The 25,982-nt window shown below is 48.1% G+C and overlaps 1 protein-coding gene across 1 annotated transcript in view; it reads right to left on the minus strand.

Moving 5' to 3' along the window:
* LOC135056861 (transient receptor potential cation channel subfamily V member 6-like) overlaps window positions 1-25,982 on the minus strand; it is a 168,738-nt gene that overhangs the window by 58,454 nt on the left and 84,302 nt on the right. The window contains exons 7-10 of the mRNA XM_063962535.1: window positions 25,781-25,927; window positions 24,192-24,404; window positions 10,651-10,737; window positions 6,633-6,709 (exon numbers count right to left, since the gene is read on the minus strand). Of these exons, the coding sequence (XP_063818605.1) occupies window positions 6,633-6,709; window positions 10,651-10,737; window positions 24,192-24,404; window positions 25,781-25,927 (524 nt within the window). The remainder of the gene's footprint in view (window positions 1-6,632; window positions 6,710-10,650; window positions 10,738-24,191; window positions 24,405-25,780; window positions 25,928-25,982) is intronic.

Raw genomic sequence — 25,982 nt, forward strand, 5'->3', positions numbered from 1 at the left:
TTAGCCCCTGTAGTTTAGTCCTCATGTAGTTTGCCCCATGTAGTTTATTCCCCCCAGTAGTAATGCCCCTGTAGTTTAGCCCCATGTAGTTTGCCCCAAGTAGTAATGCGCCCCTGTAGTTATGCCCCCAGTAGTAATGCGCTCCTGTAGTTTGCCCCCAGTAGCTTGCCCGTTTGTAGTTAGCCCCATGTAGTTTGCCCCAAGTAGTAATGCCCCCAGTAGTTTAGCCCCCTTGTAGTTTGCCCCCTTGTAGTTTAGCCCCCAGTAGTAATGCCCCCCCTGTAGTTTGCCCCCTAGTAATTTAGCCCCCCTGTAGTTTAGCACCCAAGTAGTAATGCCCCCAGTAGTTTAGCCCCTGTAGTTAGGCCCCCAGTAGTTTGCCCCAAGTAGTAATGCCCCCTGTAGTTATGCCCCCAGTAGTAATGTGCCCCTGTAGTTGTGCCCCCAGTAGTAATGCGCCCCTGTAGTTATACCCCCAGTAGTAATGCGCCCCTGTAGTTATAACCCCAGTAGTAATGCACCCCTGTAGTTATGCCCCCAGTAGTAATGCGCCCCTGTAGTTGTGCCCCCAGTAGTAATGCGCCCCTGTAGTTATGCCCCCAGTAGTAATGCGCCCCTGTAGTTATGCCCCCACTAGTAATGCGCCCCTGTAGTTGTGCCCCCAGTAGTAATGCGCCCCTGTAGTTATGCCCCCAGTAGTAATGCGCCCCTGTAGTTATGCCCCCAGTAGTAATGCGCCCCTGTAGTTTGTACCCAGTAGTAATGCGCCCCTGTAGTTATGCCCCCAGTAGTAATGCGCCCCTGTAGTTATGCCCCAGTAGTAATGTGCCCCTGTAGTTGTGCCCCCAGTAGTAATGCGCCCCTGTAGTTGTGCCCCCAGTAGTAATGCGCCCCTGTAGTTGTGCCCCCAGTAGTAATGCGCCCCTGTAGTTATGCCCCCAGTAGTAATGCGCCCCTGTAGTTATGCCCCCACTAGTAATGCGCCCCTGTAGTTGTGCCCCCAGTAGTAATGCGCCCCTGTAGTTATGCCCCCAGTAGTAATGCGCCCCTGTAGTTATGCCCCCACTAGTAATGCGCCCCTGTAGTTGTGCCCCCAGTAGTAATGCGCCCCTGTAGTTATGCCCCCAGTAGTAATGCGCCCCTGTAGTTATGCCCCCAGTAGTAATGCGCCCCTGTAGTTTGTACCCAGTAGTAATGCGCCCCTGTAGTTGTGCCCCCAGTAGTAATGCGCCCCTGTAGTTATGCCCCCAGTAGTAATGCGCCCCTGTAGTTATGCCCCCAGTAGTAACGCGCCCCTGTAGTTATGCCCCCAGTAGTAACGCGCCCCTGTAGTTATGCCCCCAGTAGTAATGTGCCCCTGTAGTTTGTACCCAGTAGTAATTCACCCCTGTAGTTATGCCCCCAGTAGTAATGCGCCCCTGTAGTTATGCCCCCAGTAGTAATGCGCCCCTGTAGTTTGTCCCCAGTAGTAATGCGCCCCTGTATTTATGCCCCCAGTAGTAATGCGCCCCTGTAGTTATGCCCCCAGTAGTAATGCGCCCCTGTAGTTTGTCCCCAGTAGTTTTCCCCCAGTAGCTTGCCCCCTTGTAGTTTGCCCCCAGTATCTTGCCCCCTGTAGTTTGTCCCCAGTAGTTTTCCCCCAGTAGCTTGCCCCCTTGTAGTTTGCCCCCTTGTAGTTTGCCCCCAGTATCTTGCCCCCTTGTAGTTTGCCCCCAGTAGCTTGCCCCCTTGTAGTTTGCATCCAGTAGTTTGCCCCCTTGTAGTTTATTCCCAGTAGTTAGCCCCCTTGTAGTTTGCCCCCAGTAGACTGCCCCCAGTGGTTAGCCCCCTGTAGCTTGTCCCCGGTAGTTTCCCCCCCAGTAGTTATGCCCCCAGTAGATTGCCCCGTTCTGGCTCACTTTAACCCCTGGCGGCGACTTTCTGATCGCAGCAGTGCAAAAATCGCTTGCTAGCGATCAGGTCTGAATTAGGTCCTTAGTGAGGATTCATTTGCAAAGCGACATTCAGGGACTATTTGGGGGAGGGAACAGGGAATGGTGGTAAAAATGGGATACATGTCGCAAACATTTTCGGGGCGTGTCTCAGCCTATGACTGTGATTCCGTACACAGAAAACATGGGGCCAGCGTCTCAGTTTTACAGGAGCCATGACACCACATATGGGTCACAATATCTGTTTGGCAAAAAAAGAAAAACAATTTAAACTTTTTGAAAAAGATTGTCTGGCGTAAATAGACGCCCCCTGCCTGCTTCCGTGATCCACTGTTGCATCTCCAGACACACCGTTGGATCACTCTGCATGGCCATCGGTCATCTGAGTAGCCATGCTAGATAGGCATGGCACCATCAGTATTTCTGTGAAAGACGTGGTTCATGGACATATTGCTTATACACACCTGCAGATCAGCAAAATATATATATCTGCCAGTGTGTGTATCCTATGCCACTTCCCTATATAGTGTATCCCTTACTTCTGCTCTAGACTCTGTTGCTCGGGCGATCGCTACTCGCCCTCGTAACTGCATGCCACAGTCTTGGCATTCCAAATGCACTGGTTTTCACAAACTGCTAAGTCATAGGGAGGACCTCACGCTCTACGGCAGACTTCCTTCATATCAAATGTATCTCTTGTACCTACAGTGCTGCCCTTTCCCTCTCTAAACAGTCTGATTTCAAAACACTTATCTCCGCCCAGTCCTCCAACCCCCATTGTCTCTTCTCCACTTTCAACTCCCTCCTCTGCCCCACTCCCCTCCTTGCTTTCTCTCCTCAATCTCTGCCCTTGACTTCACCACCCACCGCACATCTAAAATGTAATTGATCCATCAGAACTTCAAATCCCACCAGTTCCTCATCATCCCATCCTATTCTTTCCCAGCCCCTCTTTCCTCATCTTCCCCAGCAGTTTTTACCAACGTACTATACTATGTCTGCCTCCCCTCTCCTACTAGCCCTACACTGGCTTCCCTTTAGAACCCAATTCAAGCTTCTTACAAAGCCCTAACTCAATCCTCAGCAGTTACATCTCTGACCTTATGTCCCAACTCTCTCCCACCCACCCACTTCACTTCCGTAAAGAGGGACGTCTCTCCTCCCAACTGATTACTTCCTCCCACTCCCGCCTCTCAATATTTTGCCCATGCTGCTCCCCTCCACTATCAGACTCTCCCAGGGCTGTCTTAACAGCAGTGTAGGCCCCTGGGCACAGCAATGCACTGGGGCCCCTACCCATCCTCCAGTGGTAGGGGTGGGGGGGTGCTATCAGCAGCAGCTTTGATGTCCCGCTGGTGGTAGGGGTTGTTCTATCTTCCGCTCAGCATGTAGGACCTGGGGCAGTAATTTCTGCTAATTGCTCCTTTATTGCACAGATGGTGGAAGATGGGGCGGGAGGGAGAACACAAAACTGTAGAAGGGGGCATTGGGCTGAATGACGTGGCCCTGGTACTAGACTTCCAATGAGGTAGGGGGTGTTTAATACATAGGGGAGGGGTGGATAGGGGAGTGGGCTTATTTTTCATCATGTTCTGATGGGAGGGCAGCTTGCTTGACAGCAGATATCTCAAGTTCCTCAAAATAAATTTCTTAGCTTTGAGTGGGATAAAAAAAAACTAGATAGCCCACCTTTCAGGAGGTACTGGGAGCCAGAACAATCCACTGGGAGCCAGGAGCCAGAACAATCCACCCACAAAAATATAAAACTGCTTATTAGGCGTGTAAAGCTGGAGCAGGGAACAGCTGCTTGAAGGCTGATAACTCTGTTTCTGGGTGTAGTAGAGACAAGCTGCCAGTGTCCACCAAAAGGGGAGAGTCCCAGCTTTTGGAGAATACCCTCAGAAAAACTATGTAAGACAGAACCCGAGATATCTGGCTGGGAAGAGCAATTAAAAAAGCTTAGATGGGAACCACTGCTTTAAAGTCGGATATCTCCGGTTCCCGAGGGCCGATTTTCAAAAATCTGGTACTCCTGAAAAGAGGGGACCCTCAGCTATCAGTGTAGGGCCCTTATAATCCTGGGGCCCTTGGGCGAGTGCCCATTGAGCCCATACAAAAAGACGGCCCTGGACTCTCCACCTCTACCAAATTTAAAACTGGTTCTAAGGGCCCTAATTCAGCTTCAGTTGCAAAATTGCAAATTCACAAATTGGGCAATCATTGGCAGACTGCGCATGTGCTGCAAAGTGCAAACGCATTACGCATGCGAGAAGGCTAAATTGCGATCGCCATTTAGTAAAATGCGATCGCAATTTAGTAAAATGTGACCGCAATTTGATTGACAGGAAGTGAACTTCATGGGTGTTTACATGGCGTTTGTGCGAAACGTTGGACAAACGCAGGCGGATCATGGCCATTTTCGGGGAGTGTATCTGACGTCAGTTGCAATGGATTGTGACTAAAAACATGGCGCCAGTGCGACTGCATTCTCATTATTTTGAGTAACCCTGGGTCAACCCCAATTGTCGATGGTTCTTGATTTCTGCGTATGCATCACAATTCTGCAACTGCATAGGCAATTTGCGTCTCTAACCTTTCTGGGCGGCTCTTCATATGCGATTTTTAGCAGAAGCACGATTGAGAAAATCGCAATTTCTGTCTCAATAGCGATCCAAGCTGAATTACACCCTTAAAAAACCCACTTTTTATTAAACAAAAACACCTTCCAGGTCTCATACGGTTATACATCTCCATGCTCCTTGCTTACTGCCCCTCACCCCTGTCTGTCTCCCACTCCTCTTTAGATTATAAACTCTCACGAGCCGGGCCCTTTTCCTTCATGCATTCTTCCTTCTCTCACTTGTATCATGGTCTTCTCCCCACTGCCTACAACGACACCAAGCTTTGGGTTCTGCCACCCCGCTGCTTATTTGGATAATAATAATAAAAACTGAGTTTTCATCTGCTAAGGGCCCTCATTCCGAGTTGATCGCTCGCTAGTTACTTTTAGCAGCCGTGCAAACGCATTGTCGCTGCCCACGGGGGAGTGTATTTTCGCCAGTCCGTCTGAAAGCGTCGCTAGAACCTGTGCAAAACCACAAAGCTCTTTGTACTTGTACGCCGCGCGTGTGCATTGCGGTGCATACACATGCGCAGATTAGCCCCGTTCTGCCATAATAGCTGCGCTGCAAAATTCCGTAGCGAGCGATCAACTCGGAATGAAGGCCATCGAGTTTAAGCAGAGCATGAACAGTTCATATGAAGGGCCACCACTGTTCTTAATGTTTTTTTGAGATAAAAACTTCTCTTACTGACACTGTACATGTATATGTGGAAAATGTCTGGCCACACCTTGGGGTTGACTTACTTACTATTTATTGCGTTGTCAAAGCCGCTGAGAAAGAAAGATTGTACTTTAGCGTACAATCAAATTGGACAGATCACTTCAGATTTTTGTATTTCATTTTTTTTTTTTTACTGTTTACTAAAAGGCAGAACGACTAACGACCTGTATTGCCTGGGTCAGTTTAATATTATTATTATTAATAATAATATTGGGGGTCATTCCGAGTTGTTCGCTCGGTAAATTTCTTCGCATGGCAGCGATTTTCCGCTTAGTGCGCATGCGCAATGTGCGCCAAGTAAATTTGCTATGCAGTTAGGAATTTTACTCACGGTTTTTTCTTCGTTCTGGTGATCGTACTGTGATTGACAGGAAGTGGGTGTTTCTGGGCGGAAACTGGCCGTTTTATGGGTGTGTGTGAAAAAACGCTACCGTTTCTGGGAAAAACGCGGGAGTGGCTGGAGAAACGGAGGAGTGTCTGGCCGAACGCTGGGTGTGTTTGTGACGTCAAACCAGGAACGACAAGCACTGAACTGATCGCAGATGCCGAGTAAGTTTCGAGTTACTCAGAAACTGCACAGAGATGTCTTATCGCAACATTGCGAAACTTTCGTTCGCAATTTTAAGAAGCTAAGATTCACTACCAGTAGGCGGCGGCTTAGCGTGTGCAAAGCTGCTAAAAGCAGCTTGCGAGCGAACAACTCGGAATGACCCCCAATAATATTATCATAAATGTTATGTGTTTAATAGCGAAAAATGGGTACAGCAGAGTGGGACTTATTGCCACACTGGCCCTCATTCCGAGTTGATCGCTCGCTAGCTGCTTTTAGTAGCAGTGCAAACACTATGCCGCCGCCCTCTGGGAGTGTATCTTAGCTTAGCAGAAGTGCGACCGAAAGGTTAGCAGTTCTGCTACTAAAGTGGCTCGATACATACTCCCACCTTGCGATGACTGCAGACTGTTTAGTTCCTGGTTCGACGTCACAAACACGCCCTGCATTCGGCCAGCCACTCCCCCGTTTCTCCAGCCACTCCTGCGTTTTTATCAGGCACGCCTGCGTTTTTCAGCACACTCCCTGAAAACGCTGAGTTGGCGCCCAGAAACACCCACTTCCTGTCAATTACACTACGATCACTCGAGCGACTGAAAAGCGTCGCTCGAACTTGTGTAAAACTGCATAGTTTTGTGTGAAAGTACTTTGCGCGTGCGCGCTGCGTACCATACGCATGCGCAGAAATGTTGATTTTTAGCCTGATCGATACGCTGCAGCAGCGAGCGATCAACTCGGAATGAGGGCCAATATGTATAGTGCTACCAGTCACCCACATTTTTCTAGAGCACGGTGACTTCAACTCACCTGACCATATGGAAATTTTCCTTCCAGAACGTACGTAATAGAAAATACTTTAACCCAATCTTCTGCACCTGTGAAAGCTACAAAAAAATTGTCATCATTATTAAAAAATATTAATTTTCTGAACAATAATTTGATTGCAATGAAAGCATACAGACGTGTACTCATACACTTTATCTGTCGCTTCGCCTAATAGCCCATCAGAGCGCCAGGTTTCGGGTGACTTGTCACGCCAATTGTCTTTTCATCTCTAAATGTGCATCCTATTCGCATGAATAAAACATCCAGATGCAACACAATGACACTGTTAGTGTACACAGAGCCTGCTGTAATTCATGTTTGTACGCAATGGGCGATTAACGGCAGCCTGCACTGAAATCACAATGCACAAGCGCGAGGGGGCCGCTACAATCTCGCTCGCAATGAGGACTTCACAGAACAGCGATTGACGGGAAGTGACCATTGGGTGGGTTCAGTATGGTTTCCCGATAGACGGGATGCCAGCAGTCAGAATACCAACAATGGCATTCAGCCCATCAGAATCCTGACAGCCCCCCAGTTAGCCCCCTAACCCTCCTCTGCCCCTACCCTAACCCTCCCTTGTGGGTGCCTAACGCTAACCCAACCCGGTGGTGCCTAACCCTAACCCTCCGTCCCCAGTCCCTAACCCTAACCTTCCCCGCCCTTCTCCCAGTGCTGCAAGTATGGCGGTACGGGGCGGTACGGCGCACCGGTAAGAAATTCCCAGCTGGTACGCAATACCGCCGGGCCGTCCACCATGCCTGCAGCCCGCTGCTGTATGAGGGGAGGAGAGCGCAGCGCCTCTCCTGCCTCTCAATGCTCTGTGATGTCTGGTCTCCGGCGGCGGTGGGGTGAATCTCATTAAGGCACCGCTTTGTTAGCCAATCAGAGCTCGCAGACCAGCAGCCGCGGCTCCTGATTGGCTGCCGGTCCACGAGCTCTGATTGGCTAATGAACCGGCACCTCATTTGAGATACCCGCCGCCGGAGACCGGAATTCACGAGCATTGAGGGGCAGGATAGGTGCTGCACTCTCCTACCCTCACATAGCAGAAACAGAGGCAGCGGTGAGCAGCAGAGGGAGAGGGGGGCACTCTAGGGCAATGTGTATCTGGCCCTGTGGGGCAATGTGTATCTGGCACTGTGGGGCAATGTGTATCTGACACTGTGGGGCAATGTGTATCTGACACTGTGGGGCAATGTGTATCTGACACTGTGGGGCAATGTGTATCTGACACTGTGGGGCAATGTGTATCTTACACTGTGGGGCAATGTGTATCTGACACTCTGGGGCAATGTGTATCTGACACTGTGGGGCAATGTGTATCTGGCCCTGTGGGGCAATGTGTATCTGGCCCTGTGGGGCAATGTGTATCTGACACTGTGGGGCAATGTGTATCTGACATTGTGGGGCAATATGTATCTGACACTGTGGGGCAATGTGTATCTGACACTGTGGGGCAATGTGTATCTGACACTCTGGGGCAATGTGTATCTGACACTCTGGGGCAATGCGTATCTGACACTCTGGGGCAATGTGTATCTGGCACTCTGGGGCAATGTGTATCTGTCACTCTGGCAGCATATATGGCACTGCTGGGGGGCATTTGTGTATATGGCACCATGGGGCATTTGTGTATCTGGCACCGTGGGGCATTTGTGTATCTGGCACCGTGGGGCATTTGTGTATCTAGCACTGTGGGGGCATATCAGGCACTGTAGGAGTATATCTGGCACTGTGGGGGCGTATCTGGCACTGTGGGGGCATATGTGCATCTGGCACTATTGGGGTCATATGTGTATCTGGCCCCCTCATATGTGTATTATGCCCGCATTTTCATTGGCCACGCCCCATGTGGCATTTGGCCACACCCATTTTTTTGGTGCACGCACACAGTACCACTAAGACATTTTTTCTACTTGCCCCACTGCCTGCACCCTAACCATAACCCCCCTTCTCCTGCCTAAACCTAACCTACACCCCCCATGGCAGGACGCCAGCGCATCTAGATGCCTGCATTGCATCCTCCTTCAGGATCCCGGCGTCGGTATATCGACTGCTGGGATCCCATCCGTTGGGGAGCTTCCTCATTGGGCGGTGATAACGGAGTGTTTATGGGGAGTGGTTGGGAAAACACAGGGGTGTCATGGTCGTATTTGGGGCGAGAATTTGCTGACTGCTGTGAGTTCGTATGTCCAAAAATACGACTGTGCCCAGTCTGCATAGCCATAGACCAACCCTGTTCCTTGTTTTTCCATATAGCTCGTGAATATGTATGGCTCCAGCGGGCGTCTCTGGGTGGCAGCTACACTTGCTAACATAAGCATTTCTGTAGCCTAGAAAAGCGCAATTGCGTTTGCATGCAGACATGAACTAGGCCCACTGGCCTCTGGGACTTGCGGAACTTGTACATCTGTGCGCGACAGAGTCTGAATCTGTGGAGGAAGGGCTCTGATGCGAGTGTTCTCACACCAAGTTCCGTTGCGCTTCATCTGAGACCATTTCCTGTGTATGTAAAGTCGCAGCCTAGCGTCTCTAGTACACTGTGCCATGACATGTCACAAGAACTTTAGTCAGAGATTACAGCGAACGCACTGCAAATGCGCCAAGGTACCTTTATGATCGCGTTTGCACTGACATGTTATCCGCAGAGTGACTGACAGGAAGGGACCGTTTAGAGGAGTTAACATGGGAGTGGCCTATTTTTGATGCTTGTATCTGCCTTCAGCTGCGATCATGTACATAGAGAAACATGGTGCCAGCGTCGTTAGTGGCGCAGCCAGTCTGCGTAGCCATAGGTCAACCCTGGGAGTCAATGTTCCTCGTTATTGTGTTGGTGCTGCATATGAGTACGCAATTGCGGAGAATTTCGCGATAGCTCCGGTGGGTGTCTATCATCTTCCCTGGGTGGCAGATTCACTTGTGATGTTTAGCAGTTCCGTAACCTAGAGAAACGCAGTTGCGTATGCTTTTGCACACAAACCTGAATTAGGCCGATGTGCACGGGAATTAGTTGTACACATGACCAAAGTCATAGATGAAGCACAATGGAACCTGGTGCAAGAAAAAACCGCAATTACTGTACTGTACATCAGAGACTCAGTCGCACACAGATGTACAAATGTTGCACATCAAATTGATCTAGCAATGCAGTTTTGTCACTTCCTGTTTGTTTTATTAATGCAAATTAGATGCACATTTTGAGTGAGAAAGACGCTCAAGGCAGCCGAGACGCCCGGGACCTTACGAGCTGACTATGGGTCACAGTGAGGACACATCTGTAAGACTTTAGTTATTGAACCTGTATAGATATTAATGTCTACAAACTATATATAAATCTGTATATTTTCAGTTACATCGCTTTGTAGAAATATGTAAGTTATTCAGGGGGCGTAGTGTGGGTGGAGCAGGTCTAGCTTATGTTCTGGGTGCCAGGGCAAGTTGGGGGCACCTCTGGGGTACGCATTTTTGCTCTTCTCAGTTGTTTATAGACCACTGAGCAAGGGAAGTAGCCCTAGCATGTGGGGGGGGGGGGGTAAGGGGGTGTTGATGTGCTGGAGGGGGCATGGTGGTGCACAGAAGGGGCATGTTGGTGCACAGGAGGGGGCATGTTGGTGCACAGAAGGGGGCATGTTGGTGCACAGGAGAGGGCATGTTGTGCAGGAGGGGGCATGTTTGTGTGTAGGAGGGGTCATGTTGGTGTGCAGGAAGGGGCATGGCTTTGTGCAGGAGGAGGCATGTTGGGTGCACAGGAGGAGGTATGTGTGTGCACAGGAGATGGCATGAAGGTGTTCAGGAGGAGACATGTTGGTATGCAGAAGTGGTCATGTTGGTGTGCATGAGGAGGCATGGAGGTGTGCAGAAGGGGGCATGGTGGTGTGTAGGAGCTGGTACCACTACTATCACCACCATCATAATGGAATGGGGGGCACTGTAGCATACTTGTTCCAGCCACGCTACACCACTGGGGTTATTTACAATGTGTAGTAATCAATCTCACCTCGATTATCAAAAATATAATAGCTCCAATTACGGATATGATCTCTCCTAATAGTCTCAGGTAATCATCTGTAGTGACATATGCTTCCTTGGGGTACAAGAAAATGTAAAATAAGTGATGGAAAATAAAAGCATAACAATAACACAGCTCAGACCATGTTTATAAGTGCACAACATCAACTAGCTGGTTATAAAAAGCCATGTTAAAAATGTAAGCGCAGCAAGTTGATATGGATCATGATCAGTCGATAGAAGAGCAAGAGCAGCAATCAAGTACAAGTGCTGTGGCTGCTGCCGGTCATGATTATACTAGTACTTCAACATAGACTAAAAACGGTGTTCCAGGGCATAGAGGGTTTTAGAAAGGGCACCTGAAATCAAAACTATATTTCACAATGGAAAAGAAAAATACATCACCTCTATTCCAAGGAAAGTTTACTGCTGAAAAACATAAAATTGGCAACATGCTATACACTACTCACAGTGGCAAGGAAAGGCTCAGGCAATGGCCTGTATTTGTGAGTGGTGGTTCTAGAACTGCTGTCAGTCAGGAGTTTTCTTCTGTACTCTCACATAATGACACAACACCTTCTCACTCAGAGTCTAGAAGAGGTTTCAAATGTATAACAAGCAATTCTGTGCGAATTGTATGAGTCTAAGGGTGTCTATGTTAGTTAGGAGTCTGACATTTCTGATACTGTACTTGTTTAGAAGCCTCCTTCCACCATTTCTGTGGAGATGAGCAGCACAAGGATGTGGGGATGAGCAGCAAGAGTATAGATTGTAACAAAAAGTGAGGATGCGACTGTGGAAATGCAACATAATGAGGAAGATATTTGTGTAGCTGATGCCATTAATGAGGATGTTGTTTGTTTAATTGGGCACCAGTGCCAGCAGTTCTTGCCTGTTATAAGAAGAAGGCCATTGTCATGCCTGGACATAAGACCAAAAAATGCACATTATACTGTATTTGTGGAATTATTGTTGCCCAAATCCTGACAACAATTGTCAAACCATCTGTATTGCTTGTAAAGCCAAAGTACAGTAAGTAGAGGTAAGAACATTAACCATTTAGGAACCTCCACCCTGTTACGTCAATTGCAGCGAGGCCATGCAAAGTTTTGGTCAAAATCTGAAAAATCTGCTAAAATAATACCAAGCAGTCCAACATCAGCTAGCACCCATCTCTCAGCTAGATTCCAGCACATACAATCTCCACCGCCAACACCTTTATCCTCAATCTCCTCTTTAATGCAATTTGCTACAGCTAACTGAATCTCCTCTATCCAGGATTTCTCATAAGAATCCTTGAGTGCTAGGCCTGCTGCTGCAGGGGTGAATCTTCATCCCAGAAGGGGACCAAGAAAGCTACCAGTAGTAGTTTCAAACTTCAATTGACTGTGAAACAATCCTTTGCAAGAGGAAGCAAGTATGAAAGCTGCCACCCAGTTGCACAGTGGATCACTCAAGCCATGATGGCTTTGCTAGTATTAGTTCTGCGTCCAATATCCGTCATTAATGCATCTGGATTTAGACAATTAATTGAGGTCCTGTGTCCCCACTACTAAAATCCATCTTGGTTCAATTTCAACAGAAAAGCAATTCCTAGCCTGTACTAAGAAATTAAAAAAATTAATTCTTTGTCTAATAATTGCCATTGTACCCACTATCCACTTACAGTAACAACAAATATGTGGACAAGCGGTACTGGTCAAACTAAAGAGTACATGAATATGACACCGCCTTGGTGGGTGTAATGCCAATAATATTGTGAGCGCATTAAAACTGGGTGAATTTATTTTGAACACATCCCATGTTTTGTGCACACAATCAACTTGGTAGTAAAGAATTTTTTTTTCTTTAAATGACAGGTGCGTGCAGGAGATGCTGTTTGTGGCTTGAAAAACTTTGGGGCATTTTTGACATTCAGCAACATTTATGTAGAAGATTGCAGCAGCTGCAAGAACAGTTTAGTTTGTCATGCCACCAACTGGAGCAAAAAGTAGTAATAACTTGGAATTCCACCCTTAAGATGCTTCAACAAATGGAGGAACAGCAACAAGCCATCCAAGCATACACAACAAACCATGACATAGGGAGGGGAGTAGAAAAGGAGTGTTATGGTAGACTTACCATGGTTAACACTCTTTCTATGAGGTACATTGGTTCCACAGGAAAACATTGGGGTGTAGAGTGGATCTTGATCCAGAGGCACCAACAAGCTAAAGCTTTAGGCTGTCCAAGGATGCATTGGGGCCTCTGCAATAAACCCCGCCTCCAGGCACTGAGAGCTCAGTTTCGTTAACCAGTCCAATGCAGGAGCAGGCAAGAGAGAAGACAGGTGTTAGTCACATAGAACCACATTCTCACGACAGGAGAAGGTACCAGCGGCTAATGCCATACAAACCCAAAGAAGCAAGTTGCGTCAGGGTGGGTGCCCCATGGTAGGTCTACCATAACACTGCTTTCTGCAGCAAGATACATTGGTTTCCACAGGAAAATATCGGGGATGTCCTAAAACAGTTCCTCAAGGAAGGGGACGTGCCTCAGCGGGTATGAGAACCCAGCATCCAAAGGAAGCATCCTGGGAGGCAGAAGTATCAAAGGCATAGAACCTGATAAACGTGTTCACTGAGGACCATGTAGCCGCCTTGCACAATTGTTCTGCAGACGCACCAAGGCGGGCCACCCAAGAAGGTTCAACAGACCGAGTAGAATGGGCTTTATTAGCAGCAGGAACTGGGAATCCAGCCTGCGCATAAGCTTGTGCAATCACCATTCTAATCCATCTGGCCAAGGTTTGCTTATTCGCAGGCCAGCCACAGTTGTGGAAACCAAACAGTACAAAAAGGGAATCTGACCTCCTGATAGAGGCAGTCCTCTCCAGTGGCAAACGCAGGATTTGCATGGGGGGGTTTCCAGAACTGGGTGGAGAAAATCACGGGGGTGGGGACTGAGGTGACCCAGTGTATGCTGGGTCCGTAAAACTAGTGTGTCTGTGTGTGTGTGTGTGTGTGTGTGTGTGTATATATATATATATACATATATATATATATATATATACATATCTACACATATATAGGGTTCACTATGGTATGTCGGCGGACAGGCTCCCGGCGACCAGCATACCGGCGCCGGGAGCCCGACCGCCGGTTTACCGACAGTGTGGCGAGCGCAAATGAGCCCCTTGCGGCCTCGCTGCGCTCGCCACGCTACGGGCACGGTGGCGCATTTTATTCTCCCTCCAGGGGGGTCGTGGACCCCCACGAGGGAGAACAATTGTCGGTATGCCGGCTGTCGGGATCCCGGCGCCGGTATACTGTGCGCCGGGATCCCATCAGTCGGCATACTGAAGACCACCCCATATATATACCGTGTGTATATATTTTATATATATATATATATATATATATACACACACATACACATATACATAGCATATTAAACATGCATATATATATATATATATATATATACACACACACACATACAGTACATATATATATATATACACATGTATATATATCATATGTGTGTGTGTATGTTTATATGTATGTATGTATGTATGTATGTATATACATGTGTATATATGTATGCACATGGATATATATGTACTATAATTAAAATAAAGTAAACTTTTATTAAGCACTTACAAGTGCCACCAGGAAGACAGCAGGCTGCAGAGGATGCTAGACAGCCATTAATAATACTCATGCAGCTAAAAAAAAAAAAAAAATCTTTTTTTTTTTTTTTTTAGTGGAGGGGGGTTTCTGGGTGCTCGGAACCCCCCCTGGGTGCGCCACTGCTCTCTACGTAAACACAGAGAGCCCTTACCACATCCAAAGAACAATCTTTGGAAGACAAACTGAAGAGATAAAGGCTGGAACCACAATCTCTTGGTTAAGGTGAAAAGATGACACCACCTTAGGCAGTGGCGTAACTACTGCCCCCGCAGCCCTCGCGGTGGCTTGGGGGCGAGGGGCTGCGGGGGTGCCACTGATTTACAGCAGACTGACAGGCGGACGAGCGTCTGCATGTCAGTCTGCAGTCTCCTTCCCTCCGCCGCTTTTTGGAGGGACACAGAGGGCACAGCGCGCCTCCCTGTGTCCCTCCTGCTGCATCATCTCCGTCGGCCGCGGGTCTAATAGGGGAAAGTGCCGTCCGTGAGCTCTAATTGGCTCACGAACCGGCACTTCCCCCTATTAGACCCGCGGCCGCCGGAGATGATGCAGCAGGAGGGACACAGGAGAGGTGAGCTGTGCCCTCCGTGTCCCACCAAAAAGCGGGCGGGCGGGGGATATCTGGCACTGGGGGGAATATCTGGCACTGGGGCATATATGGCACTGGGGGGAATATCTGGCACTGGGGCATATATGGCACTGGGGGGGAATATCTGGAACTGGGGGCATATATGGCGCTGGGGGGGAATATCTGGCACTGGGGGCATATATGGCACGGGGGGAATATCTGGCACTGGGGGCATATATGGCACTGGGGGGGAATATCTGGCACTGGGGGCATATGTGGCACTGGGGGCATATTTAGCACTGGGGGGAATATATGGCACTGTGGGCATATGTGGCACTGGGGGGCATATGTGGCACTGGGGGGGAATATCTGGCACTGGGGGCATATATGGCACTGGGGGCATATATGGCACTGGGGGGGAATATCTGTCACTGGGGGCATATATGGCACTGGGGGGGAATATCTAGCACTGGGGGCATATATGGCACTGGGGGGGAATATATGGCAGTGGCGTAACTACTGCCCCCGCAGCCCTCGCGGTGGCTTGGGGGCGAGGGGCTGCGGGGGCGCCACTGATTTACAGCAGACTGACATGCGGACGAGCGTCCGCATGTCAGTCTGCAGTCTCCTTCCCTCCGCCGCTTTTTGGAGGGACACAGAGGGCACAGCGCGCCTCCCTGTGTCCCTCCTGCTGCATCATCTACGGCGGCCGCGGGTCTAATAGGGGAAAGTGCCGTCCGTGAGCTCTAATTGGCTCACGAACCGGCACTTCCCCCTATTAGACCCGCGGCCGCCGGAGATGATGCAGCAGGAGGGACACAGGAGAGGTGAGCTGTGCCCTCCGTGTCCCACCAAAAAGCGGGCGGGCGGGGGATATCTGGCACTGGGGGGAATATCTGGCACTGGGGCATATATGGCACTGGGGGGAATATCTGGCACTGGGGCATATATGGCACTGGGGGGGAATATCTGGCACTGGGGGCATATATGGCACTGGGGGGGAATATCTGGCACTGAGGGGAATATCTGGCACTGGGGCATATATGGCACTGGGGGAATATCTGGCACTGGGGCATATATGGCACTGGGGGGGAATATCTGGCACTGGGGGCATATATGGCACTGGGGGGGAATATCTGGCACTGGGGGCATATATGGCACGGGGGGAATATCTGGCACTGGGGGCATATATGGCACTGGGGGGGAATATCTGGCACTGGGGGCATATTTGGCACTGGGGGGAATATATGGCACTGTGGGCATATGTGGCACTGGGGGGCATATGTGGCACTGGGGGGGAATATCTGGCACTGGGGGCATATATGGCACTGGGGGGGAATATCTGGCACTGGGGGCATATATGGCACGGGGGGAATATCTGTCACTGGGGGCATATATGGCACTGGGGGGGAATATCTGGCACTGGGGGCATATATGGCACTGGGGGGGAATATATGGCACTGGGGGCATATGTGGCACTGGGGGGGGGGATATCTGGCACTGGGGGCATATGTGGCACTGGGGGGGGATATGTGTACCTGGCACATGGGGGGGCTATATTTGGCACTGGGGCATGTGAGTACCTGGCACCGTGGGGGAATATCTGGCACTGGGGACATATGTGGCACTGGGAGCACAGCCCTAGCAACAAGGACTACCTCCTAGCAACGAGCATGACACCCAGTGCATGAAACACCTGGCAACGAGCATGACACCCAGTGCATGAAACACCTGGCAACGAGCATGACACCCAGTGCATGAAACCCCTGGCAAAGAGCATGACACCCTGAGCATGAAAACCCCTGGCACCGTGCATGGAACCAAGAGCATGAAACCCCTGGCAACGAGCATGACACCCAGTGCATGAAACCCCTGACAACGAGCAGGTAATTGAAAAGTAATTAGAAGCCTTACTGTAGGACTTAATGTGTAATGGGCATTACGGTGTGTGGCATAACGTATCACGGACATTGCGGTGTGTGTCATAATGTGTCACAGGCATTACGGTGTATGGTATACTATATCGCGGGCATTGTGATATGTGGTATAATGTCTCAGGGTCATTGCAGTGTGTGGCATAATGTATCACGGACATTGCGGTGTGTGTCATAATGTGTCACAGACATTATATGTGCTATAATGTATCAGGGGCATTGCAGTGTGTAGCATAATGTATAACGGGCATTGCGATTCCTGTCATAATGTGTCACAGGCATTACGGTGTGTGGCATAATGTGTCACAGGCATTACGTTGTGTGGCATAATGTGTCGGGGGCATTACAGTGTGTGCATATTGTGTCATGTGCATTATTGTGTGCGGCATAATGTCTAAGGGCCATTGCAGTATGTGGCATAATGTATACTGGGCATTACTATAAGGAGGAAAAATGACAAATAATGTAAGGGGCATGAATCAGGATTATTTTTCTTTCCTGTGGTGGCCAACGTATGGGCGTGCAGGTTGCAAAACTGGGGTATAAGGTAGTCTTTTCCTGCAATGCCACGCCCCTTTATGCGAAACCACGCCCATTCCAATGAAACCACGCCCCTTTTTTTGGCTGGCGCGCACCTTTGGCACGCGCATATTTATCCCTTTCTTGCTCCCAGTTATGGAGCATGAAGGGGGGGGGGGGGGGGGGGGGGCGCCGAAGAATTTTTTGGCCTGGGGGAGAAAAATTTCTAGTTACGCCACTGACCTTAGGTAAGTAACCCGGTCGAGTTCTTAGAACTGCCCGGTGATGGTGAAATATCTGAAAAGCTGGATGACAGGACAAAGCGCCTAATTCTGACATCCTTCCTTGCAGAGCAATAGCCAGCATGAACAGGACCTTAGCCGTGAGCCATTTCAGGTCCACCGACTCAGAAGGTTAATTGGAAACTCTTGCAGGGCATTCAGTACAACAGACAGATCCCATGGAGCCACAGGAGGGACATAGGGAGGCTGAATCCGAAGAGAACCTTGAGGGAGGCCACACGAAGACCTAAGTCAAGGTCTTGTTGCAGAAAAGCCAGATTTTGGACGTTCCGATCATTATGTATTATAATTCTTCTCAGCACTCCAGGTGAAGTAAGAATTCCATACAGTACTTTGTAATAAATCCGGACACATGCCGGTTTGTGGGCCTTCAATATAGTTTGGATAACTGCCTCGGAGACTCCTTTGGCCCTCAGGAGTAATGCTTTACGAGCCATGCCATCAAAGCCAGTCTGGCCAGGTCTGGTTAGAGACAAGGGCCCTGTACGAGGATGTCTGGGCACTGAGGAAGTAGAAGGGGATGCTCTGTCGATAGACCCTGCAGGTCTGAGAACCAATGCCATTGAGGCCATTCTGGAGCGACTAGAAGTAGTATTCCTCCTTCTTGATTGAACTTCCGTAGTACCCTGGGCAGGAGTGACACTGGAGGGAACACGTAGGGCAGCCGAAAAGTTCCATGGAACCACAAGTGCATCCACGGATGCTGCTTGAGGAACCCTGCTTCTTGACCCGAAGACCAGAACCTTGTGATTGTGTCGAGACGCCATGAGGTCTATGTCCGATAGGCCCCACCTGTCCACTAGGAGTTGAACAACTTCTGTATGAAGACTCCATTCTCCGGCGTGCACATCCTGGCTACTGAAGAAGTCTGCTTCCCTGTTCAGGACACCCGGAATGAACACTGCCAATATGCTGGCAGATGGCGTTCCGCCCAACCACGGATTTTTGACACTTCCACCTTTGTCATGTGGCTTCGAGAGCCGCCTTGATGGTTTATGTATGCCACTGTGGTGGCGTTGTCTGATCGTACTTGAACAGGTCTGTTCTGTACTAGAGGCAGGACGAGAAATAGTGCATTGAACACTGCCCTCAGCTCCAGACTATTTATTGGAAGGAGAGATTCCTCCTTGGTCCAACGACCTTGAAAAGAGTGTTACTCCAACATCGCTTCCCATCCCCTCAGACTGGCATCCGTTGTCAGCAGGACCCAGTTGGGGACCCAGAAGGGATAGCCCCTGCTCAATTGTTGATCCTGGAGCCACCAGGTCAGTGACAGGTGAACCTCCGGAGTCAAAGAAATCATGAGAGATCTGATCCATTGAGGAAGGCCATCCCACTTGGAAAGGATTAACCTCTGTAGTGGGCGGGAATGAAATTGAGCGTACTCCACCATGTTGAAGGTTGACACCATCAGTCCAAGTACTTGCATTGCCAAGTGTATTGACACTCTGGGGTGACGAATGAAGTCTCTTATCCTGTCCTGAAATTTCAGGACTTTTTCTGGATACAGAAACAGTCTCTGACTGTGTGTCCAGGAGTGCCCCCAGGTGCACCATGCTCCGAGCTGGGACCAACAAGGACTTCTTCCATTGATAAGCCACCTGTGGGCTTGCAGGAATGTTACTTTTCAGTTGCAGATGACATAGAAGGATTTTGTGGAAATTTTCCAGAATCATCAGGTCATCTAGGCATGGCAGGACTCGGACTCCCTGGCGATGGAGATGAGCCGTCATCACGGCTATGACCTTGGTGAAGATCCGAGGAGCCATAGCCAGTCCAAATGGCAGAGCCTGGAATTTGTAATGGAGGTTGCCATTAGCAAACCGCAGAACTGCTGATGCGATATGGCAATAGGTATATGCAGGTACGCATCCTGTATATCCAGGGATACCATATTGTCTCCGGGTTCCATAGCCAGTACAATTGAGCGCAGCATTTTCTACGAAGCCTGGACACTCTCACAAACTTGTTCAAAGATTTGAGATTGAGTATAGGCTCGTCTGCAGTGGAGCCACATTAGATGAGCGCGGTTCCATCTGTAGGAACCAGAGACACGGTAGTGACCTGGTTTAAGTTTCTGTCTAACCGGAGACTGATTCATTTGCTGCAGTTTGGTTAGACAAATTTTTCCCCCAAAGCGGATTAACCATAGGGACAATATGAAGTGGCAATGGCACCGGTGGTCCCATAGGGCGTGCTAGGCATTCCACCAGTATACAGGCGGCTTACAAGGGAGACCTTGCCCTGCAATCCCAGAGACCAGTAGTAGCTATGCTCAGAAGATGGCACCAAGCGTCTCTGTCAGGGAATGAGGGAGAGTGTCAGGCAGCTCCAGGGTGGGAAATCTATGTGGAGATGGCACCCTGGGCCGAGGGAAGGGCTACAGGTCAAGTGCCGGTTCCCCTATGCTGAACTTCAACCGCCAGTACTACAGAGCCCTATTAAATGGGGCATTAGTACACCCGACCTGTACTCTTATGCCCTGGTGGTCTAGTGGGGTCCCTGCTCAGTGACAGTGTCCATGCCAGTGCCGCGACCCATCTCCCTAGGTTGCGGACAGTACGCGATTTAATGGCGAGTCCCACCTGGGGGACCCTCTTACCTCCTCCCCGTAGCAGCCACGTGATCCAGGAGAGCGGTCTGCGGCTGTGTACCTAAGCCGGAGCGTCTCCACTATAAGTACCCGGGAACTAAGTCGCGGGAGAATGCAACGCTGCTTGGGAGGTGATAGAGCTGCAGCACTGAAGTGTTACCCTAACTTACAACGCTGACAGCCCAGTTGAAGAAATCTTCTTAGAAAAGTTTTTTCAGGGCTGCCCAGTGCAGCCCTCCTGTTAGGTGACCTGCTGCTGCAGGCACTAACTCAAAACTGAGCTCTCAGTGCCTGGAGGCGGAGTTTATAGAGGAGTCCCCAGTGCATCCTGGGACAGCATAAACCTTTAGCCTGTTGGTGCCTCTGGATCAAGATCCACTCTACACCCCGATGTTTTCCTGTGGAACTAATGTATCCTGCTGCAGAAATGTACCTTAGTCCAGTACAGTAGAAAATACTTTCCGGTTTATGCAAGTTACTGAAACAATTAAAAGTAGTAACCTATGAAGTGAGTTCAGACACTGCCAGCTTGAGTCAGGTGATTCCCTTAATTAGACTAATGGAAAAGCAGCTCAAGAAACTGAAGGAGGAAATGAAGCGATTCTGCTAAGTATGTTGAATTTGTAGATCAAGTTCTTTATTCACTTCGACAGGGCCAAAGTGTTGTGAACATCTTGAAATCGAATCACTACATTTTGGCGACCATACTTGATGCTAAGTGTAAATCTTATGTAATGTCTTTCTTTGCAACTGACATAGACCTTAAGAGATGTAAAGAGCTCCTTGTGAGCAAGTTGGCAACTCAAGTGGCACATGACACCATTACATTTCCTCCTTCAGTTTCTTCTGCAACTGCTGCCAGAATAAAACAGAGTTTTCCCAAGAGATGAGAATGAGTCAACTCAGTGCACCAGAGTGACAAAATATTTTGACATCTGGTCAGGTCTAAAAGAATTGGCCAAAATTAGTGACAACTCTACAGTGAATCAATGTGATATGGTAACCATCCATAGAATGGTGGATAATTATTTTAAAGACAGTCTAAAAATAGGCATGTCAGACAGTCCCTTTGACTAATATTAGGAAAAAAAAGTAAATTTGGAGCCCATTATACAAACTCACTATGCTTACTTAAGCATAGTGAGTACCCTCCAAAGTGCATAGCCGGGAACCTTGTGAGCAATCGGCATAGGAGGCTACTTCCTCAAAATGTGTGGTGGATTCCAACGGGGATGAGTTAAAATTGTGTGATGATGTTAACACTGATAAGGGTGAGTATGAGGGTGATAATGACACCATCTTTCCACTGTAGAGAAGAGCTTATTAGCAAAACAACACTGTTAGCTGCCTTAACCCATTGGTACAGATGTGTCCTTTTACTTCTTGGCCAGCGATGAGTTTGCATCATGGGTCGTCTACCACACTAGAACATATAGTAGCAGGATCTCCCGCTACCCGGCACAGTGAGAGGGGGACACGGCAGAGGTTTTGTAGCAGGGTAGCGGAAAGATATGCACCCGCTACCCATGATTTAGTGCTGTGTGGCCAGTGGCAGTAACAGGGAGCGTGCGTACCTATACTTTTAATGGGAACAATGGAAGCTGCAGGAGGACACGCTGCCTCCCGTAGCAACAACAATTGAGGACACATATGTAGCTTATTCTGTGGGGGCCCAAACAAGTCAAGCACTTCAGCCATAAAAATGGCAGTCCCTGTTGCTGAAGTGCTTGGTTTGTCCTTTTTAATATACAATATTAGAGTGGGTGGGAGGGCACAAAGACAATTCCATCTTGCACCTCTTTTCTGCCACTGCTGTGTAGCAGTGTTTCATAGACACTGGCATATTTATAATGGGTGCAGTGTGTGTGATGCACACGGGGCCTCATGGTCTAAGGGGGCCCATACTACACATTCTGCACCCATTTTTCAATACTTACCCTCTGGAGTCCCGCATCGCAGCAGCAGCACTGCAGTAATCACTTGACAATGGTGCGGCGGCGGCCATTTTCCAAGTGTTTTGTGCATGCGCAGCAGGAAAATCACTGGGAAAATGGCAACAGCGCCATTATCCCAGAGATATGTGCATGCACACTAGACTCTGGGACAGCGCTAGGGTCCCCTAGTTACCCTAATGCCCAGAGTCAAGAACGCAGCCAGCTAGAGAGGAGGGGGCCCAGGAGGAGACTGCACACAGACCTCATCCTCTCTGAAGATGCCCCTGTTCATAGATGTGCTATAAACTGCCGTGTACTTGTGACGCTGCTCTGTCGCTTAGTAACCAGCCAGCTCACTGCAGACTTTGGCCAATATTGGTAAAAACAATAATGTAAGCTGTGAGGTGGTCAAAATTGACTGGAAATGACTGGAAATGAATCTTTTGAGGTTAATAATAGTGTAGGAACAAAAACAAGCACAACTTGTATGATGTGTAGCTGTTTTTAAGCATAAAAAAAATTACAAATCAAAAACCAAAACACGTGAGGGTGGTTTTGCAAAACCAGAACCAAAACCAAAACATGAAACTTAATCCAGATACAAAACCAAAACACAGGGCCAGTGCACATCTCTACTATAGATGCCGTTGCCTATTGGGCAGCAGCTTTGGAAAGTATCGCTTTCCAGAGCGTACACTGCTGTCCCATAGAATTCTATGGGGACTGCAGAACGATTGACTGCATATCTACTGCAGGCCATTTATTACATATGGCACCTTACTACAAAAAGGATATCCTGGAGCTAGAAAAGGTTCAGAGGCGGGCGACCAAACTAATTAAGGGTATGGAGACGCTGGAATACGAGGAAAGGCTTGCAAGACTAGGCATGTTTACACTGGAAAAGAGGAGATTAAGAGGGGACATGATCAACATTTACAAATATATAAGGGGACAATGGCCCTCATTCCGAGTTGATCGGTCGCAAGGCGAATTTAGCAGAGTTACACACGCTAAGCCGCCGCTTACTGGGAGTGAATCTTAGCTTCTTAAAATTGCGACCGATGTATTCGCAATATTGCGATTACTAACTACTTAGCAGTTTCAGAGTAGCTCCAGACTTACTCTGCCTGTGCGATCAGTTCAGTGCTTGTCGTTCCTGGTTGACGTCACAAACACACCCAGCGTTCGCCCAGGCACTCCCACCGTTTCTCCGGCCACTCCTGCGTTTTTTCCGGAAACGGTAGCGTTTTCAGCCACACGCCCCTGAAACGCCGTGTTTCCGCCCAGTAACACCCATTTCCTGTCAATCACATTACGATCGCCGGAGCGAAGAAAAATCCGTGAGTAAAAATACTTTCTTCATAGTAAAGTTACTTGGCGCAGTCGCAGTGCGAACATTGCGCATGCGTACTAAGCGGATTTTCACTGCGATGCGATGAAAAATACCGAGCGAACAACTCGGAATGAGGGCCAATATACAGATCTTGCGCAGGACCTGTTTTTGGTTAGATCAACACAGAGAACTCGTGGACACTCGGTCAGGTTAGAGGAGAGGAGATTCCGCACAATACGGCGTAAAGGCTTTTTTACGGTAAGGACGATACGTGTTTGGAATTCCCTGCCTGAGGGAGTTGTAATGGCCGACTCAGTCAACACCTTTAAGAATGGGTTAGATAAATTCCTAATGGATAAGGATATCCAGGGTTACGGGGCATAGTCACGCACTATGGTTATTATAAAAAAAGAGGGGTAAAACGTAACGGCAGTCATCAACTTCAGTCAAATTTTATACAAAATAATCGTGCATAGGAGACCACAAATAGGTTGAACTCGATGGACAATTGTCTTTTTTCAACCTTAGATACTATGTTACTAGTGTATGTTACTATGTTAAGTATTGCAGTAAACATCTGAAAATGGCCATTTTCATAGCTTTTACCGCATTTTTTTCATTGTTACGTCCCGCCATTTAGACTAAATATACATTAGTAGCATTATTCAGCCTGTCCCACCTGTAGCGTCTTCTGAACAAACAGAGTGATGTCTCTGGGGTCCGTAATGTTTCCTTCTCGTGGTTTAATTGGTCGGTTGACACAACATAGGGACACACAGGTCATATAGAACACGTAGAGAGTAGCCAGGGACAGAAAATATGTGCGTCCATGATGCTGCCATTTTTTCTGTAGCAGCTGTTTCACTGGTGGGATATTCATTATTTTGTGAGCCTTAGGATAAAATACAAAAAGGGGAGAATGTCAAATGGACGTGTAACTGGAACAGTGTAGACCAAGATCTTTTGAGTCTATACTTGAGATATATTTGGTCCCAGTGTATCACCCTCATATCTCAGTGACATAATTAGTTCCCATAAAGATTGGTACCCCAAGGTCAGGGCCAGCCTGAGCCTAATTTTATTGGTAAGCGGATACAGATTTTGGCGCCCCTTGGTGGAAAAAACCCTCATATTATTTTTACATAACTGTTATTTGCTGTGTGTGTGAAAACAAAAACACATGTTAGCCCCCATGAGGAAAAACATACACATAAGCCTCCACATGAAAATAACAACATACATTAGCCCCCATGATATAAAACACACACATAGACATCCACATTAAAAAAAAACATACACTAGCACCCCACATGAAACTAATAAAACACAATGGGGTAAATTTACTAAGGTGAGAGTTTTTTTTAGAACTGGCGATGTTGTTGATAGCAACCAATCAGATTCTATCCATTATTTTCTAGAAGCAGCTAGATAAATGTTAAGTAGAATCTGATTGGTTGCTATCAGCTGTTCTAAAAAAAACTCCCACGTTAGCAAATTTACCCCAAAGGCGTTGTATGAAAAAAAAACACACATAGGCCTTCACATGAAAATAATAAAACACACAGGCTTCACATGAGAAAAAATACACACATTGGCCACCACATGAAAAAAACAAACACATAGGGGTATATTCAATAATGTACATGCCAAACACAAACAGCATTTGTATAATATATGAATCCAGACCTTCAGTATTTTACAATGTCCTGTAGATAGACAATGGTGCACGTTAACCAAATTCTACTATTTGTTTTGTTTATGTTTTACCAAGAATAGTTCCATAAGAACCTTTGTGTTATGAAGCTACAGCCAATTGCTTGAAACCCTTAGAGCCAGCTGGATGGTCTTCTGTCTATAACAGCTGACCATTGTTCCCTTATTGTAAGATGTACTTAGGATGCCACCAGGACTTATACCTCAACAATAGGGGCTTACCCAATTGGCTGTAGACTGCAGGATATTGGCTGGAGCAATATACAGCAGGATACATGGTACAGGGAATTGAGGGGTTAACCAGCAGATGCTGGACTAGCTTGCAGGTAGTGAGTGTGATACCATGAAATGGTATGCAGGCACAGTGTAGGTAGCGCAGCAGCACTATGGGATGGTATACACAGCACTGTGAGGATGGCCACAACTGCAAGCTCAGCTCAGGAGTTAGAGTGACAGAGTACAGGCACGCAGTGTTTATTGTGAAGCTCAATGAAAAAGAGTTGGCCTGCTGTAATATATAAATAGGCAATACGGCTAATCAGAATCCTTTCTCACCTTGCTCTTGTTTGATGATGCAAGGAGCTCAAGTATGGACTCTTGGCCCTCCCATGAGTCAATCTCTGACATGTCATACAACATATTGTTAATCGGGCCAAATGACCATTGAACTTTTCGCTTCTTCTGAATTAAGTGTTGGAACATCTGTCAAGAAAAGATACATGGTGAAGATTAAACCTCAAATAAGGGGAGATGTATC

This window comes from Pseudophryne corroboree, chromosome 3, assembly GCF_028390025.1.
Source record: "Pseudophryne corroboree isolate aPseCor3 chromosome 3, aPseCor3.hap2, whole genome shotgun sequence".
Classification (NCBI taxonomy): Eukaryota; Metazoa; Chordata; class Amphibia; order Anura; family Myobatrachidae; genus Pseudophryne; species Pseudophryne corroboree.